Source organism: Protopterus annectens, chromosome 12.part0, assembly GCF_019279795.1.
Source record: "Protopterus annectens isolate FY-2018-M chromosome 12.part0, PAN1.0, whole genome shotgun sequence".
Taxonomy (NCBI): Eukaryota; Metazoa; Chordata; order Ceratodontiformes; family Protopteridae; genus Protopterus; species Protopterus annectens.
Window position 1 is genome coordinate 371,079,047 of NC_056746.1, and position 18,178 is coordinate 371,097,224.

Below are 18,178 nucleotides of genomic sequence, written 5' to 3' on the forward strand. Positions count from 1 at the left end.
CTGTGCTGATTTCCAAAGGTCTTTAGTCTTGTCCAGGTAAAACCTGAGCTGTCTGTGCACATCAAGAGAATGTAGGATCCTTTCACCTCTATTTTGAGGATTAGGAAAGAAAGTAGGAAGGTGTATGGACTGATTAAGAGTCAGGCTAAAAACCACCTTAGGCATAAAAGAGGAATTGGTTCTCAGAGAGAGACAATCTGCATGGAAATTAAGAAAAGGCTTCACAGCCATCAAAGCTTGCAGCTCCAAAACCCTCTTTGCTGACGTTATAGCCAAAAGGAAGGCAGTCTTCCAAGAGAGAAACTTTAAATCTGCAGTGGCAGCTGGCTCAAAAGGAGGAAGAGCGAGTTTTTCTAGAAGAAAATTAAAATCCCAAGCTGGAGTAGGGTAGGTGCCCTTCTGGGAGGTTTTAAGTTGCAAGCACCTCTGAGAAACATTTTCATCAGAGGATGAGAGAAAATGGGTTGCTCAAAAGAACAATGAGCAGAAATGGCTGAAGCATGGATCTTGATAGAGGAAAAAGAAAGACCACCCTGAAGCAAATCAGCCAAGTATTTCAAGATCAGAGGAAGAGTAGGCTGAGAAGAAGATTCCCCTCTAACCTGCATCCAATGAGAGAATATTTCCCATTTGGCAGCGTAAGACTTCCTAGTGCTAAGCCTCCTGGCCTCCCTCGTCAACCACCTGCTGGGAAAGGGAAGAAGAAAAGGATGGAGTCATACAATGAGCCAATCTGCCAAATAGAGAGACTGAAGATGAGGATGTAGAATGTTTCCCCCTTCCTGAACCAAAAGATCTGGTTTCACAGGAAGACGCCAAGGAGGAAATTGGGAGAGACTACGAGGCAGTGGATACCAATGCTGTCTGGGACAGTCTGTAGCTATGAGAATAGTCCTTGGGCTTCCATCCCTGATCTTCATTTTTCTGACATTCGTTAAAGCAAGAAAAGAGGATCCCCAACGACGTACTTAGCTGTAGTTGACTTCAACTTTGTAGCCGGAAACCAAAAAGGTAAACTGCAGACCGGCACTCATGCAAAAAAGCTTCTGCTTCGGGCTCCGCGACAAGGAAGACTGAGGAAGTGACGTTGGCTGCCTCCTTTTGTATTGGACATCCTGATGTCCTTTACAAACGACGAAAGCCAACATCATATTTACTTACCTTTGGTATTCGGGCCGATCGAGGGCTACCGAGAGCCGGATAACCCACTGGTTAGGACTGCAACAGTGAAACATAATGAACATCAGGTACTTTTCCTTGCAGGCATTGCAAGACATGCTTCATGATTAGTGATAATAGCTTTGTTCATTCCATAAATAAAAAGGAATATAAATTTAAGTTATATGCAGACTGCCATACAGAGAATGCGGTATATATAGCGATGTGTCAGTCATGCCCCAGTTACTATGTAGGGAAAACTAATTGTAAATTGATAATCAGAATACAACATCACTTGTACACCATTAGACAGAAAGATGAATGAAATGCTCTGTATGTGCATACTTCTAAGAATCCAACACACACTTAAGTTCATGGTTATACAGGTTACTCGTGAGAAGAAGGGGGGCATAGTGAATGTCACTGAATGTAATGAACTACAGTGGATTACAGAACTAGCAGCAAACCATCCTCTAGGGTTGAATACATGTATACCTTTAAGACCAGCCCTTAGGAAAAGGAGGGCAGTGAGATTATTGGTGGTTGTGTTTTTAAATGCATTTAACTAGATTTATGAAAGCGGTTTCATTGTCTGATGAAGGGTTATCCCGAAAGCACTCACAGTTTTATCACTATTTTGCCCGTTTTATGGAATAAAAGTTTGCAAGCCTGTTTGGACTCGACTGTTTTCTTGGACTTGCATTGTTTTTTCGGCAAGCGATAAAGAGAGTATTGAAGTTAAAATTAGGCACTGGCATTTTCCACCTTAAAAAGAGATGAATTTAAGGAATGGATACTGGAAATTACTTGAGAGTTATTAGGGAAAATAGAATTCACAGAGGCTATGGCTACTGAGTGGGATAAAAATGTAAATGGAGTTAAAAAATAGGATAGAAATAAAAGAAAAAAAGGTATGCTTAAGAAGTAATAGGACTTACTTAGAGGGACTGACAAAGATGATAAAGTATTACAGAGTAAGGAGAATCTCACAGAACAAGCACAAATGCAGTGTTAAAGAGAAAATGAGAGAGTATCTGGATAATATGCAGGAGTTTAGAAAGACTGTTGTTAAGCAACTATTTTTCATAACTCCAAAGTACAAAAACCTTTAGCATAATGACTCAAGCAACAGAATGTAGAAAGGGTTATCAGAAAACTCAGAGAGCCTGTAATAAGAAAACTCACCAAAGATCCTGTAGAAATATAATTAATATGTTTTGGATAATTTTATAAAAATGTGTATAAAGCAGAAAAATGTGGAAATAAAGAAAGAGCATAAATGGAAATATTTAAGGAGGATGTAATTATGCCAAAGTTAGAGGTAGATGAGGCTGAACAGGAAAAGAGATAAAAACGGCGACGTATAAGCAATCTTCAGGAATGTCTCCAGGAACAGATTGTATTCCAACAGAAGTTTGGAGGGAAGAAAGTGACGAAGATCTTGAAGATTTTATTTAACAGCATTTTAAAAGGAAGGTAAGCACCAACATCTTAAAAGGAAGGTGTGGTGGCTGTATTACCGAAGGACAGTAAAGTCCCATCAAATCCAGTTTCATATAGACCCATTTCAATTTTAAACCACAATTAGACAGCGTTTATGACTATACAAGCTAAAAAATGGCAAAGGAGTTGCCAAGACTAATAGATATGGATCAATGTGGTTTTCTGGAGTGGAGTCAAACAAACATTTGGCAGCATTAAAAGAACAATGAAGATCCAGAGAGGACAAGAATGCAAGAAAATGACACTGTTGTTAGTAGATCTTGATGCAGAAAAAGCATTTCACAGATTAAGCTGGTGTTTTATGAGCAGGGCAAGGGAAACACTTGCATTCCTTAATATAATAATGTGGTTAGTAAGATGATATATGAAGGATCAAAGTCCAGAACTGAAGTGGGAGAGTTCCTTTCTGATAAGTTATGCTTGAACAGAGGAACCAGGCAGGGGTGTCCTCTTTCCACTTTATTTCCTTTAAATTTAAAGCCCTAGGCAAAGGGCATAAGGGACTCAGAAATGCAACAACATAGTTAGAAAAGTAATCAAGAAAAGTTGGCTTTATTTGTAGATGATGTTTTCTATCGGACAAATCCAGAAAAGGACATCTCAATGTTGTGGAATATTCTGAGACAGTTTCAAGTCTTTTTGGGATATAAAATTAATGAGGAAGAAGCAAAGACTATAGCGATAAATTATATACCCACAGATGAACTGGTTTAGCAATACCCATATTTATCAGGACAAAATAAGATTAAGTATTTAGGAGCATGGATTAAACAGGCTTCTGTTATGGCAGCTAAGTATATGTGGTAAGAGACTAAACAAAAGATGAGGCAAAAACTGAGAAACTGGAACCTCGTGTTTATGGATATGGACAGTAAAATACAAGCAGTGAAAATGTTTAGTACCTTTAGTTTTATACACACTGGCCATGAATATTTTTATGAACCAGAAGACAATTAATAATGAGTTGAAGGAATTTATCTGGGAGGGGAAGTGGGCAAGGGTTAAATGGTATATGTTGACTCTCTAAATAGAACAAGGTGGTTTACGATTACCTGATTTCAAGGGATATTTTAGAGCTACACAGTTATGGCTCATATACATAACACATGCAGAATATTATAATTCAAAATGGAAAGAGATGAATATGAAACAGGGAAGGGGTTCAAGAAAGAGAGAGTGGGATTTCAAATGTAGATCCTTAAGGAGAATAACAACCATACAGAATATTACATTCATATAAGTAGCAGAAAGTAATTTAAGAACTAATTCAATGCGAGAATGGAGAAAGGATATTTTACCAATACAGATGACTGCAAGTATACAGGAAATAGGCAAGAGGGGACTGGGGCGTACTGGAGAAAATTGGCAAAGGAACAAAGGTATTGGGAGCAAATAACTATAGAGAGAAATGTAACAGAGTGGGGTGAGTCCTAGATGATGTTTGGACTGCAGTCTAGAGACTGCCTTCCCTACTAAGATTTGATATCAGAGTACAGGAAAACAGGAAGGGACAGGTTATAATCTCAAGTGAAAGACTGCTCTCTCACAGTTTTTAGGTGAATGTAGATCATAACCTGCTGTAAAAATGGATAATTAGTATGCCATATAAAATACTGCACGACAACTATAAGAAGAGAGACAAGAAAAATAATTTACAAGAGAACAATGGAAGGACATATGTATGGCTCCCAGGTCTGCAACAAAGTTTGGAACACTTCAGCCTGCTTGGGTATAAAATACCCATCAAACACTTCAAGGCAAAGATCCTCAGGTAGACAGCAAACACTGGAGGAGTGATGGGGAAGAAACTGGTAACTAAGACACAAATTTTGTGAGTGCAATGAGTTGTCAGATTTAAAAAATCCCTTACAGCGTACTCTCTACTAGAAGTATTGGGTAAGCAAATGCTTGTAACCAAGGAAATAATTCTTTTGAGTTGGGACACAGAATCTAAATTACCTAAAAACAGTAAGGCCTTATTAAGTTTAATTCTGTTGACTGCAAAAAACAATTACTAGAAAAAGAAATCAAAGTCTAAATCAACTGTATTTGGAGTACTAAATATTATAAAAAGAATAAAAGGAGTTGAAGAGAGATCTTTAGAAAAGGGATGAAGCAAATAATAGAAATAAGTAGAAACTGTGGGAATACATGCAGAATAATGTTCCACAGGAAGAAAAGTAAGGTTTGTGGGAAGGCAGGAATTTGGCAATGTTTATGAAATGTTGAACAGATGACAGTTGTAAGGAAAGAAAATATATATGATGTATAAAACATGAGAAGAATGTTAATATGGCTTGTTTTCTGTTCTGCTAAAGTATGTTTGCCTATGTCTTATGTGATAAATTAATGAAGGTGTTTAAAAACAAATTTGCACAATACTTGGTGTGGTCACATTGGTGTCTTATATAACGGAATCATTACGAATAGATCACTAAATGCTACTGATCATAGTATCGCTGATAACACAGGGACAACTTCTTGAAATTCATTGTGCATAACGAAGTGAGGGTTGTTGTCTACCCAAGTCTCCTATAGTATGTGTGTCTGAGGAGATTAATATTGTCTGTACATGGGTATAAAAGATTCTTATGTCTAAAGGCATACTTGATTTTTTTCATAGCAGACATGATTTTGTTTTTAGGTGTTAAGGTATATAAAACGTGTCTAAAGAATCTGCAAGATTTTATGGTCATACAAAGTGATGACGGTCATCCCTAATGTTGCACTGTCAGCAAATTTTTGACCCAAAAGACAACACAAAAGAAATAAAAATCTTAAAAAAGGGCCCTGTCATGGTTCTCTAAACAACTTGTTTAAGTTAACAGTCTGGAGCTATAAATCCCATTTAAAAATTTCACCATACATTGATGGTTACACAGCCATTTGATGATCCAATCAGTCCAGTCTAGTTGCTTCCAATTTCTTGAACAAGAGGTTCATGAGGAATTGAACTTAATGCCTTAGCTATGTCAAGACAAATGTCATCCAAAGCTAGGCTGGTACCTACTGTGTAAATTGCATTATAAAACAGCAATACATTTTTGCAACATTAGTAATGTCCAGAAATACAACTTTGTAACAAATTTGCATGCAAAACGTTATCTAGAAATAAAATTCAGCCTTATTCGTTCAAAAGCCTTACCAATGATGGCCATCCGACTCAGGTCTGTAATTACTAAAATAAACTGAATCACTGCATTTATGGATTGATATATCACCAATGCCAACATCTACTCACAGTGGACAAATCCTGCTATCAAACACTGCTGTAAAATAACTTAAATGTTAATTGTTTCAAAATGGCCTACCCAGTTCATAAGCTTGAGTCAGCATGTCTCTCTCGTAGATAATATCCACAGGTACAATTGTCTTGCTGTTTTCTTCTTCATCGTCATCGTCATCATCATCCATATGCTTCCTTTTATAAGGCTTCAGTAGTTTTAAACATCTCACCATGATGTCAGTTCCTAAAACAAAAATAAAAAGTAGACATCAGTGGAGCAATTAACGACTTGATGGAGTCTCACATCTCATAATTAACTGACAATTACCATCTAAAAGTTATGTAGCCCACAAGAACAATAAAATTATTCAGCTTCCTCACTGTCAAAATGGGAGAGCAAGATATTCAATTCAACAGTTTTCCCCTCCTATTGATGACTGGAAGAACAGCAAATGGAGGATCCATCTCTGATGATGGCTGCAGGGAAACCAGCAAAAGGGTCACATATTTTAATGATATGTGGGGCATACCAGCTGCAGGGTCAACACCTACTTATTTATGGAGGTCTGTCAGCTGCAAACTCCTAAGGGATGTCAGGCAGAATATTCTGAGATGCAAGTGTATAATCCATTCATTCCCTAACCTGATGTCAGGATATGCTTGTGTAGAGATGAGGACTAGTATGTGTGTGCATGTGTGTGTTTATCTGCAAGCACTGACATCAGGAAAAATGTAAATCCAATTCAGTTTAAGGAAGACTGACAACTTACCACTATTCCACAGTATGCGAACTTGGTGGCTTATCTGCTGCCTTAAACAAATAGCACTTGACCATGACAAACCAAATAAAAGCAGGCAACAGATAGCAGCACTATGTGATCAGATAGCCAGTAGGGGCCCATTTAATAGAATGTGGGGTGTGTAATTATTTATATTTATTTACTGGGGTAGTGCGTTGATCAATACTGACCTATTTCTGGCTCAGCCTAGATGAAACAAAAAACATTTCACAAAAAAATACTGAAAAGTACGCAATAACAGAGTAGCTCATTCTAATTACATAGGAAAGAAATGTGTACATACATTTTAGTGAAGAAGCACAGTGCAGCGTACAATCAAGCAGAGTGTAATATACAATATACACATTAGTTTCTGAAGTGGGTCAATCTTTAGCAAATCCTGGGAGATGAGAAGAGACTGAGAAAGGAGATAGGTTAGGTAAGCTGTCCTGTGTTGAAGCAGGAGCATTTTATTTGGATGAAATGCTTTTTGAAATGAGTGCTGATTTCCCCATTATCAATGGGGAGAGCTTGCCAAAGAGTAGGCGCCTGCGAGGAGAAAGCATGTGGAGTGCTGTGTAGTTTGGCTCTAGGGGTAATGAAAGTTGCTGTGACTTTTAAAGTGTTGTCTCAAGTTGTACGAGGAGGTTTCTTTGTGAAGTCTAGCTGCATGGGAAGCAAATGTGCGGACTTAAGAGTACTTTGTACAGTTGGGATCCTAAACATAGGTTAAATCTTTGTTTCATGGCTAGCCATTTGGCTTTTTCTAGGGTGATGCAGTGATCTTCACAGAGGGGCGAATTTCCAATGAATTGGCAGACAATGTTAAAGATAGTCTAGAGTGCGGCAATATTTTTCTTGGAGGCAGAAGCAAAATTTGGGAGCCATATTCAAGCTGAGAAAGGAGAACTCCTTTGCCATTGGCTGCTTCTGGCTCATTTTGGGAGGGATTTAATTAGAACAGTTTGCCAAATCTGTAGCATGATGTTTTGTGTGAGACAGATTTCATATGCTGGTAAGAAGAATACATAGATGCTTTCTGCATTGATGTACGAACCAGTGGTTCATGTTGCCAGATCCAGGAGGGGTGTCAGTTTAAAAACCTTCAAGTAGAATAGAGACTTATTTGGGATGCGTGCATTTGAAGTGGAAGAGAGGGATGAATGGTGTTGGGATGGACCACACATGATATGTGAGAGGTGTGGAGTTTATTGATAGGAGATTGCCTTTTGGAAAAAAGCTTTGCTGTACCACACTGAATAGTATTTGTAGACAGGGTATCATGAGTTGGTTTTCTTCCTGTAAGTAGGTTAAGCTGTTTCCAAAAGTGTTTGGATGAATGTAAAAGGCTAACTTGTTTCTTTGTTTGGAGATTTCTTTTGTGCCTTCTGATGGACTTCTTGGCTAGGTTACCCAAAACTATAAAAAGAGGTACAACTGGTATTTTTAAGGGTCCATTTCCATTTTTGCCATGGGTTATCCCTTAGAGTTAAAAGTTTGAGTTCAATGGATAACCTTTCAGTTGTGTGGGCTTATAAAGCCTGTAGATAAGTTGGAAGAATTTTTCTTTCAGCTGGAGCAGAAAGTTGGTTAGACTTACAGCTGCTGTATTAGGGTCATGCAAGGACAGAGTACAGTTGTGTAAAATCTTACCATAACGATAGAGATCCTTCTTTTCACTGTTGCAGTATATTTAACATGAGGGATTCCCTGCCTAGGGTGGCCCAATGTCCAGCCAGTATACCAAAGCCTTTAATCACCTTAAGGTACGCCATACGTCACATGTATGTTCCTCGCATACCTAGGGCAAAAAAGCAATGTCCGGATGTACCATCCTCAGAACTAAATGCCCCAGCAAGAATGCTAATCCAAGGAAAAGGAGGCAAACAATACATCCAGAAAAGAAAAAGAACCAGTAGGAGGGAGGGATTGAAAACTACAACAGTGAAGAGAAGGACATCGACCATTATGGTAAAATTTTACACGGCTATATGCCCTAGTCTACTGTTGCAGTAGTCTTAAAATTAGGGAGAGTGCCAAAGGTCAGGAAGAAACATGGGAGGAGGAAGAACCAGAAGAGCTCTCTATAAAGACATGAGGAATGGCCCCATCATCGCTCTAGCTCTGGATATTCCATCCAACTTGTAGTGTTTGGTAAAAGTACGTAAGAAGTCCAAGTAGCGGCCTCAAGAATGGAGTTAGTCCAAACCCTTGCAAAAAGCAGAAGAAGCCACAGCTCTAGTAGAATGAGCCTTAACATAAAAAGGAGGGGTCTTACCATGAAAACCATAACAAAAGGAAATATCTTTAGAAATCCATGCAGAAACTATCTGCTTGGAAATGGCCAATCCAAAAAACCTGGGATGAAGAGAAACAAAAAGATGATCAGATTTACTGAAAGCCTTAGTCTTATCCAAATAAAACCTGACTTGTCTATGCATATCCGATGTGTGTAGTATCTTTTCCCTAGCAAATTATAGAGAAGGGAAAAAAGTGGGCAAATGTACAGATTAAGTGACAAGTCATTCACCGCCATAAGGGCTTGAAGCTCAGACACCAGTCTGGCTAAGTAAAGGTGGACAACAAAGCAGTCTTCCAAGAACTGTGTTGCAAGGAAACTGGCTCCGGTTGAGCCTGCAGCTTCAGAGTCAGTTTCTCCAAAACAAAATTAAGTTCCCAGGGAGGAGGAACAGGCTTCCTGGGAGGTCTAATGTGAAGGACGCCTTTAAGAAATGTTACTGCCTCAAACCTAGAAGCTAAAGGAGACAAAGGCAGAAACCAGCAGAGATGGCTGACAAATGGGACTTAAAGAAATAAGCCAACCCAGCATTAAACAATTCACAAAAATAAGAAAGAACCACAGGAACATCCACAGAGAGTGCTTCAGGGTTATGTGAAAGACACCAGACATAAAACCTCTTCCATTTGGATGTCAGACTTCCTAGTATTGGGTTTCCTGGCCTCCTGCAGGACCCTAAGCAGGTCCTCAGGTAAAAGATGTCTATAACAAATCAAAATCCTTCCAACCAAAAAGTCAGATGAAGAGTGGACAGGTGGGGATGGATTAGAGATCTTTGTCTTGTGCGAGTGTCCACTCTGAGGTAACTTGTGATGATTGCCTTTGGCTAAATACAGAAAAAGGGGGAACCGATGCTGTCTTAGCCAAAAGGGAGTCACCAGCAAGATTTTGTGTTTGTCCTGTTGAATCTTGAAAAGAACTTTCAAAATAAGAGGAAGAGGGGATGCAAACAGAAACGTCCCCTTCCAAGAAAATGAAAGGGCATCCACCTTCAAAACCCGAGGACCTGGGACTCTAGCACAAAAATGATGAAGTTGTCTGTTCACAGGGGAGGCAAACAGATATATTGGAGGAATACCACACTTGTGGACAATGTGCAGAAACCCATCCACGTGAATCATCCACTCATGGGATTGAGTCAAGGACCTCCTCACAGTGCACACCGCATAGTTTTGACTTGAGGGAATATAAACTGTATGAAGAGTCACATACTATTCCACAAGTTCCCAAACCATGAGAGCTAGCCTGCAAAGAAGGCAAGATTTTGTTCCTCCCCGTCTGGTTACATACCACAGGACTGTGATGACAGGCCCTGGGGGGGAGAAGAGGGTGCAAAGCTTGAAGGGCCAGCAGAAGCGCTCTCATCTCTTTGATGCTGATGTGCTCCTTTTGTTGAAGAGGAGACCAGAGCCCCCCCCCCCCTGTACTTTCATAGTGCCAAAGGCTGCTCCCCAACCTACATCTGAAGCATCTGTGAACAGATCTTGAGATAGAAGAGGGATGGAAGGGAAGGCCCAGGTTCAAAGACAACTGCTGAATCCACCAGAGAAGTTCCTTCTTTAGACGGGGAAGAATGGGTCTGTAAATTCTAGTGGATGCACATATTGTTGTCAGACTGATTTTAAGAACCACTGAAATTTCCTCATGTGGAGTTTGGCTAAAGGTAAAAATTGGAATGGTGGATGCCCATAAATCTCAAAGGTCTCAAAAACATTCTGGTTGTGACAGAAGTCAGAGGAAGAAGATTTTGAAGGAAGGAAATGAGAGTCAAGGCCTTTGGTAGAAGCAGGGATGCCAATACAGGCAAAGTCTGAATCCTGCACCCCAGGAAAACATGATCTTTTTTTTTCTTCTCAAACACATTTAATGAATTATCACTAGGAAAACATGATTTTGAGAAGGGGTTAGAGATGACGTTTTGAAATTTAATGTGAACCCCAGACTTTGCAAAAGAGTAATGGCAAAGTGAAGTCTTTGAAGTAAGGTCTCAGGAGAGGATGCATGAAACAGGATATCATCCAAGTAAGGGAATACCTCGATGCCTTAAAGCCTACAAAAAGCAATCACAGAAGCTAGGCATTTGGTGAATACCCTTGGGGCAGTAGAGAGGCCAGAGGGCAAAGCAAAAAACTGAAAATGCCAGGAAGCAACAGAGAAATGTAAACATTTCCTGAAAGGGGATCAGAGTAGTTTTAGCTAGAGGAACCCTCCTTCCACTTTTTTACTTTTAGAAGGACGGACCTGACTTTGAACAAAAACTTCCTTTGGAACTTGGGCAGAGGTGAAACAAAAAGATATTTTCAAGTCCTGTAACTCCCTGCCTTTCTCCTGCAGGGACTTAAATTAGAAGCAGCAGTATCAAACAAGCCACTGTTATCCAGAGCACCACCCATCAACTTAGCTTTTATGTCATCTGGCAGAGCAGCAGCTCTATATGAAGCTTCTACTGTACTATAGCTGCACTTAACAGAATGGCATGCTACCTGAGAGGAAGCCCCTAACAAAGACAAGGCTGAAGTTTTGCCCTCAGAATCTGGAAGGTCAGAGATAACTTCAGTAGCTTGGGAAAGGAGAACGAAAAACATATGTAGTCATACAAGTTTGGTAATTAATAGCACACAAAGGTAAAAGTGGCAAAGTATAAACCTTCTTTGCCAGTCTTTCCATAATCCTGCTTTCCTTATCAGAAGGAAGAAGTTTAGTGGACGGCAGTAACTTGAAAGGCTTATTTGAAGCAACAGAAACTACCGAAGGGTCAGCAAATGGGCACTTGCAAAGAAATTTGCAATTACTAGGCACTTTATAAAAATGGTCTGGCTTCTTAGGAGCATGGGGCTGTGAATTCAGAGCCTGATGTTAGACAAAAAGCATCCACTAAAGCAGGCAAAACTGGAGGAACAGCAGATGGGGATGGAGATTCCATTTGTAGGATAATATCTCTTCTGCACATCAGAAACATGGAAGCAATCCCACTTGAAGAACTCCATCTTAGCAATGGTACCTCCAAAAGTAATCTCCTCAACAGGAGATTCTTGACTGGTAGATTCCTCTTCAGAAGGATACTCTAGAGGAGATGGAATCTGGGTGGAATATGCCAAGGATTCCTCACACAAAGAAACCTCTTCAGCAGAAGAATCCTGGATTCCTAACTCTCTTGTGAGGGGAAGACATCTAAGGAGGAGCAGGGACAAAGACACCCGAAGGAGGCTTCAGAGCCATAAGGGCATTAAATAAGCCATTCACGTTGAGGGTCGCTAGGAGAAGAAACATGCTTTGCTTGTTGCTTCTCTTTTAACTAGACATCCGCCTTATGAAACATAGAAGGGCCCGATGTTGGCCTATACTCAACTGTCATCAGAACTTCCTCCCTCACCAGAATTTGAGGAACCTCCCCAGGCCCTTCTGTGATAATCAGTCTTCCTTCCCCCTGACCATCCAAAACAGACTTCTGCAATGCCTCAGAGGACATGCCTGTTGTCAGATCCATGGCGGCCTCTGAAATGGTCCCAGCCTGTTGTCGTATCCAAGGTGGCCTCTGAAATGGTCTCGGTCAAGGAATCAGACTCCAGAACTGGGCGAACCTCCATGTTTTAATCAGCCTCAAAAGACAGACATCTAATGTAGGAGGCGCAGAGGAAGTGTCCAACCTAGGTTTTTTTTTTGGCCTTTCTTGAATGAAGACTTCATGTCAGGCCTAGAAGTTCCCTCCATAGTGTCTTTCACTAAAAGATTGAGACAATGGTTTTCCAAGTAAATTGCAAGGGAGGAAAGACTACTTTGCAAAGTCTTAGGCATGAAGGCCTAACAAATACTGCAAGTTTTATGATCATGAGTAGGCCCTAAGCAAAACAAGCACTGGTTGTGACTGTACTTATGTGGAATTTGTCTCTCACACTGGCATTTGCCTTTTCTGAATGACCCGTAAAACCCCAAAACAAAAAGCAGCAGAAATAAAAAAAGAGAAAACCCCAATGGGGCACTTATCTGAACAGGTTGATACACCATCAAACAACTTGGGCAAGCAGACAGATGATCAGAGATGGTGTTCGGACTGGCGGCAGAGAAGTTCTGAGAATGGTACATCCAGATGCCACTATTATGCCTTAAGTATGTGATGAGCATACGTTCTATGTATGGCGTTCCTTAAGGTAATTAAAGGCTTTGGTGTACTGGCCGGATGTCAGGCCACCCTTAGCAGGTAATCTCTCATGTTAAAAATACAACAGTAGGATAGGATTACATTATATGGTTCCATTTGTTTATTGTGAGAAAGGTTCTGAGTTTGTCAATATTTCTGCCACTTTGTTTTTTGAAGATTTTTAATATAGGTGGTAGTTTTATAGCATGATTAACAATTCTAACGGTGATTGGGCAGTGGTCTCTTACTGATGGTGGGACAATGTTTATGTTGGTGATGGCATCTGGTAGGTTTGTAATAATCAGGTTGAGTGTGGAGGGCTTGGAGGACCTGAAGTTAGGTCTTGTTGGTTCTTTTGGGAGTTGGAGGAGACCTAGTTCTGCTAGGAAAGTACCCATGTCAGATAAAAGATGGCCATGACAATTAAGACTAAAGTCACCTAGAATGGGTTATGTTATTAGTTTTGGGACAGTTATTAAAGGTCTCAGTGTTGAATGATTTGAATTTATTTAGAGAAGCAGGGGGATGATAAAAAGGCTGTAGGGATCAACAATGTTTTGCCTCTGTGAATTGGAAGTTTTATGAGAATCCAGTTAGGAACAGCGTCTGAGTAGGAGGAGTTTCCTTGTGGAATGACTTTTGGGTTTAGGTCATTTTTATACACAATCATTTGCCTGGCTTGTCATCACTGACATATGTGCAGGTAGTCAGAAAGTGTTGGAAAATGAGAGAGCTTTTTGACCCAGGATTCTGTGACTGCTAGACTGTTCTGGGTTGTGTTGGGAGCTAATAGTATTTACGTGGTCTAACTAGTTTCTGATGTTGTATGCACTGAACAGAGCACAGGCCAATGCAGGGAGGGAGTAGTTCTGATGTTGAGGAAAGGGAGTTGTTGGGCCTGGGTTGGGTTCAATGTTACTTAAGAAGTATAAAGATTATGGAGAATAGTCTGAATGAGGTCTTTGGTGTTGTCAGACAGAAAAATGTTTCTGCATCTTAGTAATCATATAAAAAGTGATCCTAACAGTAGCGAGCTGGGGAACAGGTTTGGTCTGATTACCCGGAGAGTTGTGGTGGGGTTTATGGGTGTGGAAGTTCTAGAAGTAGGGGTAATACATACTGATACAGTGGATATAAAAAGTGTGCACACCCCTGTTAAAATGCCAGGTTTTTGTGAAATAAAAAGTGAGACCACAATAAATCATTTAAAAACCTTTCCTACCTTTAATGTGACCTATAACCTGTACAATTTAATTGAAAAAGAAACAAACCTGTTGGGGGAAATATATAAAAAATAAAAATGTACAATAAGCTGGTTGCATAAGTGTGCACACCCTTAAACTAATACTTTGTTGAAGCACCTTTTGATTTAATTACAGCATTCAGTCTTCTTGGATAAGAGTCTTGTCAGCACGGCACATCTTGACTTGGCAATATTTTCCCACTCTTCCTTGCAAAAGCTCTCCAAATCTGTCAGATTGCGAGGGCATCTCTTGTGCACAGCCCTCTTCAGGTTACCCCACAGATTTTCTATTGTATTTAGGTCTAGCCTCTGGCTAGGCCATTCCAAAACTTTAAATTTCTCTGGTGAAGCCATTCTTTTGTAGATTTGGATGTCTGCTTGGGGTCATTGTCATGCTGAAAGTTGAAATTCCTCTTCATCTTCAGCTTTCTAGTAGATGCCTGAAGGTTTTGGACCAAATGGGACTGGTATTTGGAAGGGTTCATAATTCCCTCCACCTTCACTAAAGCCTCAGTTCCAGCTGAAGAAAAGCAACACCAAAGTATGACACTGCCACCACCATGCTTCACCGTGGGGATGGTGTTCTTTTGGTTATGCAAAGTGTTGTTTTTGCACCAAACGTACCTTTTGGAATTGTGGCCAAAAAGTTCAACCTTGGTCTCATCAGACCATAACACATTTTCCCACATGCTTTTGGGAGACTTGATGTATTGTTTTGCAAATTTTAGCCAGGCCTGGATATTTTTATGTGCAAGAAAAGGCTTCCGTCTTGCAACCTTACCCCATAGTCCAGACATATGAAGAATACGGGAGATTGTTGTCACATGTAGTACACAACCAGTACTTGCCAGAAATTCCTGCAGCTCCTTCAGTGTTGCTGTGCATCTCTTGGCAGCCTCCCTGACCAGTTTTCGACTCCCCTTTTCATCAATTTTGGAAGGATGTACAGTTCTTTGGAACGTCACTGTTGTCCCATATTTTCTCCACTTTTTGATGACTGTCTTCACTGCATTCCACGGTATATCCACTGCTGTGGAAATGTTTTCGTACCCTTCTTCTGACTGATGCCTTTCAACAATGAGATCCTTTTGATGCTTTGTAACCTCTCTGCGAACCATGGCTTTTGCTGTAGCAGGCAACTGAGTAAATGTCATGAAAATCCTACTAGGACAGCTGAACTTTATTTGGGGTTAATCAGAGTCTCTTTAATTGGACGGCAGGTGTGTACCCAATAAAAATGAATGCTGTAATTAAATCAAAAGGTGCTTCAACAAAGTATTAGTTTGCACACTTATACAACCAGCTTATTGTTAAGTTTTTACATTTTTTTTTATATTTTTCCCCCAACAGTTTTGTTTCTTTTTCAATTAAATTGTACAGGTTATAGGTCACATTAAAGGTGGGAAAAGTTTTGAAATGATTTACTGTGGTCTCATTTTTTTTATATCACAAGAACCTGGCATTTTAACAGGGGTGTGTACACTTTTTATATCCACTGTATAATGATTGGTTGTGCAAGTGTTTTATGAAGAAGATGTTTGTAATTGGTAGTATGAGACAGGAAGGAGAAGAGGAAAGGAGGCGGGAGAACAGAGTAAGTTGTGGAAGGAGGAACATTTTACTGATTGGATGTGTGCTGTTTGTACAGGAAGTTGTAAGTGGGAGTTAAGACATCCAATAATATTGTAGTACTCATTATAAGGGCAATAAAATAAGCTGGTTATCTGGTTTTATGGTGGCCTCTTTTTAGGAGGTGTGTCTTGAGGGTGAGAAAGTGGGTGGACATCAGAGCAAATATAATGAGTGGTCTACGGGATGGCAGGGGAGCAAAGGAAGACACAAGTCCCACTATCTTGGGAGTTAATCGGTAGAGGCCTGTGTCTAGCAGTGAGCTCTAAAAGGGTAGGTACAAATGCACGGGTTGTTCACAAATGACAGCTTGGAGAAGAGAGGCAAAGTTAGGACAATAAAGCAGTGTATGTTGTTCCATCCCTTTAATAGGGTAAGGTCACTCTAAAGGGAGTGTACCTATTGAGGTGGAGGTGTTTTTCAAAAAGAAGAGTCAAGCAAAGAGCAGCCATAGAAATGCCTACATTATAAAAAAGAAAAAGTAGAAGTAATGAAACACTGAGCACAACTGGCCGGATAAGCAGGAGATGCACCTTAAGTTTCTCTTTTTGCTTGTTTTTCCATTGCTAAGATACCCGTGGGAACTGTTTTTGTAGAATCCAATTAAATACATAACTTATTTTAAATCATAAAATTAAATGGACTAAAAAAGGGAAAAAGAAAAAACAGTACATAACGTTACTTGTCATTAGTTTTTTTCCTCAAAGAAATATCCTTAGAGCAATGTTGCTTTATCGTTACAAATCTGTTTTCTCTTACAGAAGTATAGGAAAATATGCTGCATTCAGTACAGATGAATTACCTATTTTGAGTCCTTCAGAACAGCATTTTAGAAGGTATGAATTTATTCTCAAATAAAAGAACTCTCACTGCCCTAAATCTCTGACTCAAGTAACAGAACAAAATAAACACGTACATCACTAAAAAGCAGCAGTGTAGGCAAACAATAGCATAAGTGATAAGTTAAGAACAAGCAGTACAAAAATCCTTCCACTCATACAAAACTGAATATCATCTATAATTAAGAGCATTTACCTTTACAGCTGGTGATGAAATACTAGAATCACTACTGCAAAACTACTTCATATCTATAGGAATTGACTACAAACAAGCATCTGAACTTGTAATCTTCAGAACATTCTGGATATCACCACAACCCAACACTTTCACCTAAAGCATGGCTTAAAAGGGAAAGCAGCTTTTCTAAGGTTTTAGTTCTGTTTGCAAAGAAAGCAAACCAGTCTTCAACTCTGTAAAGCCCTAATATCAGGAGAGTTGAGATGGTATCCCTTGGGGTGACCTTAAGAGTGAAGAATGGAGGACAGTATAATCAAGTACTGACTATTTAGATCTTTTATAAAGGGTAATTTAATTACTTCTTCCACTTTCTGCTAGCCCAGACACTGTCTGGCCCCACACTCCATCCAGGAGTTACACAAATAACTGGTCAAACTTGCATGTCCATGACAGGTCTACAACACATCTCTTACCTCCCCCGGTCTGACTTTGGTATTGCTGGGGCCAGTCATGGATTCTAAGGATATCCTGGGCTCGGTGTCTTTGATTCAGGTCTGGGGGGGGGGGCCTTTATATGCACCACGTCCCATGATTTATTAAATTCATGGGCAACATCCCCTCTTTGGACCATGCCTTCCCTAAGGGAGTGTCAGCCTCCAACAAGGATGGACACACACATCCCTAACTGCTGCTCCATCAGTCACCTGAGATGCTAGTCGAACCCAGGTCAACTGTGCTGTAGTCAGGGCTTTTATCTCATTGTATGTCACTGGAGTGGCCAGACTCTTAAGATCTTTTGCGCTTGATAAATACTACAGGAGCTGCCTATGTGCATCTATAAAGTGTAGTATCATCTCTCTGTCAAGCTACTGACTCATTTTTTCTCTGCATCACTTTCTTAATTGCAATCACAAATAAATAACAGAAAGCATCTGAAACTAAAACAAGAAACAGAAAAGCTTTTTATAGAGGCCCAAAACCCTCCCTACACCACCATACGCCACACTAACGCACACAGCTGTGAGGTCACACCATCATCAAGGGAAAGAAGAAACCCCAAGCACACCAAAATTCAAACTTCTTGGAAAAAGCCCAGCAGCTGCACACTGGTGATTGCACAAATGGATGTATGTCACAAATGTTGCTCGAACATGCCTGGTTCCCATAATACCACTGCCCTCAAACC

At 40.0% G+C, this 18,178-nt stretch overlaps 1 protein-coding gene across 1 annotated transcript in view; it reads right to left on the reverse strand.

Annotated features, from left to right (window-relative positions):
- The window catches only part of GTF3C1 (general transcription factor IIIC subunit 1), a gene marked incomplete in the record, with an annotated part of 1,808,906 nt that overhangs the window by 1,490,394 nt on the left and 300,334 nt on the right, over positions 1 to 18,178 (reverse strand). Inside the window, 1 exon segment of the mRNA XM_044089472.1 lies at positions 5,973 to 6,131. Coding sequence (XP_043945407.1) covers positions 5,973 to 6,131 — 159 coding nt within the window.